Genomic DNA, 1,414 nt, shown 5'->3' with positions numbered 1-1,414 from the left:
CCCCTCCGCGCTTGTCTTCCCACTCGCCTCCGGCGCTCCGCCCCGTCCCTGCCCTCGTCCCTATCCCGGTCCCCGCCCCCGTCCCGCCCCCGCCCCGTCCCTGCCCCCGTCCCCATCCCCGCCCCCGTCCCCGCCCCCATCCCCGCCCCCGCCCCGGCCTCCTCCTCCGCGTCACCGGCTCCCCGAAGTGACCACAACATGGCTGCGGCGCCTGGGCTGCTCGTCTGGCTGCTCGTGCTCGGGCTGCCCTGGCGGGTACCGGGCCAGCTGGACCCCAGCACTGGCCGGCGCTTCTCGGAGCACAAACTCTGCGCGGACGACGAATGCAGCAGTGAGTGCGCCGGTGGGCGGCCGGCCCCGGGGTCTCCGCGGCGGCGCCGCCTCGGCTCTGCGGGGGCCGGAGTTCCGCAGCCCAGCGGGCCGTCCCGGGGGTCGCAGGCGGGACGGGCGGAACGCGGGGATGGGCGCGCTCCGGGTCGCTGTGTCTGCCTTCTCCCGCTCTGTTAGCGCCCAGCCCTGCGGGCCTGACCATGGGGGGCTGCACCTCCCACTTGTTGCCAGCGTTTTATTTTCCTCTGCTGGGGCTGGGGGTTGCTTGCGGTGGTCCCCGGCTTCCCCAGGAGTGGCTCACAGCGTCCCCTTCCCACCCCCCGCCATCCGCCCGGGCTGGGAGGGTAGATGTTGTTGCGCGCCGCGCGTCTGGGCTCCCCACGCCGCAGCCAAAGCTTTCCTGCCCGCGCTGCGGGGACCTCGGTGGGTGCACTACCCGGGCAGATGCGCTAAGGGCTCAGATGCCGGTGGGCGTTTTCCCAGTGGCAGGTTGATGGTGGGGTTTCTCAGGAAAGGCTCTCTGGCGCTGCTCCTTTGCCCTTCTGCTTTATTGGGATTTGGGCTTGTACCGCCTTTTGAACAGAAATTGGGAGTTTAGGTTTGGGACGAGTACGGAGTCCAAGCACTCATTGTATTCCGAGGTCTCTGCCCCGACTTTGATCAATCCTGTCGTTTCTGTGCTTGGAAGCCTCCTTGCAGACTGCCAGGCAGGGCTGCAGGAAGACCAAAATCTTTCGCTCTGCGAAGAGACCGAGGATCTGCACCGGCCACCTGGGACCGGCAGCCTCCTCTTCTGTGCGCAGGAAGCGGAATTGCTCTCCAGTCTGGGATTGGAGGTGGGCGGTGGAGAGGGCACAGATCTTCAGGCTCGGATGAAGAGGGTTATTACAGGAATGACAGTAAATACTCCAAGGGTCTCATAAGCCAAGCTTGGTTTAGCCTTAGCCACTTGTGTGTTGAAACCTCTTCCCTCTGTGTTCGCCGGACCAGGATCATTTTAGGGCCTCCCAGGCAGGCTCAGCCTTGTAACTTACTGATAGCCGCTGCAGAAACGGTTTTTCATACATTGTTAAGCAATGCCTAT

General features: G+C 65.1%; 1 protein-coding gene across 2 annotated transcripts in view; it reads left to right on the top strand.

The window, feature by feature from the left end:
* The first annotated feature begins 170 nt into the window (after positions 1-170).
* MIA3 (MIA SH3 domain ER export factor 3) overlaps positions 171-1,414 on the top strand; it is a 55,051-nt gene continuing 53,807 nt past the window's right edge. For both annotated transcript variants that reach the window (XM_009186891.3, XM_009186880.4), the window contains exon 1: positions 171-331. In XM_009186891.3, coding sequence (XP_009185155.2) covers positions 199-331 — 133 coding nt within the window. In that variant the 5' untranslated portion in view covers positions 171-198. The remainder of the gene's footprint in view (positions 332-1,414) is intronic.

Source organism: Papio anubis, chromosome 1 (genome assembly GCF_008728515.1).
Source record: "Papio anubis isolate 15944 chromosome 1, Panubis1.0, whole genome shotgun sequence".
NCBI classification, from domain to species: Eukaryota; Metazoa; Chordata; class Mammalia; order Primates; family Cercopithecidae; genus Papio; species Papio anubis.
Note: the sequence above shows the minus strand (reverse complement) of the source record. Positions and strands in the feature narration are given on the sequence as shown.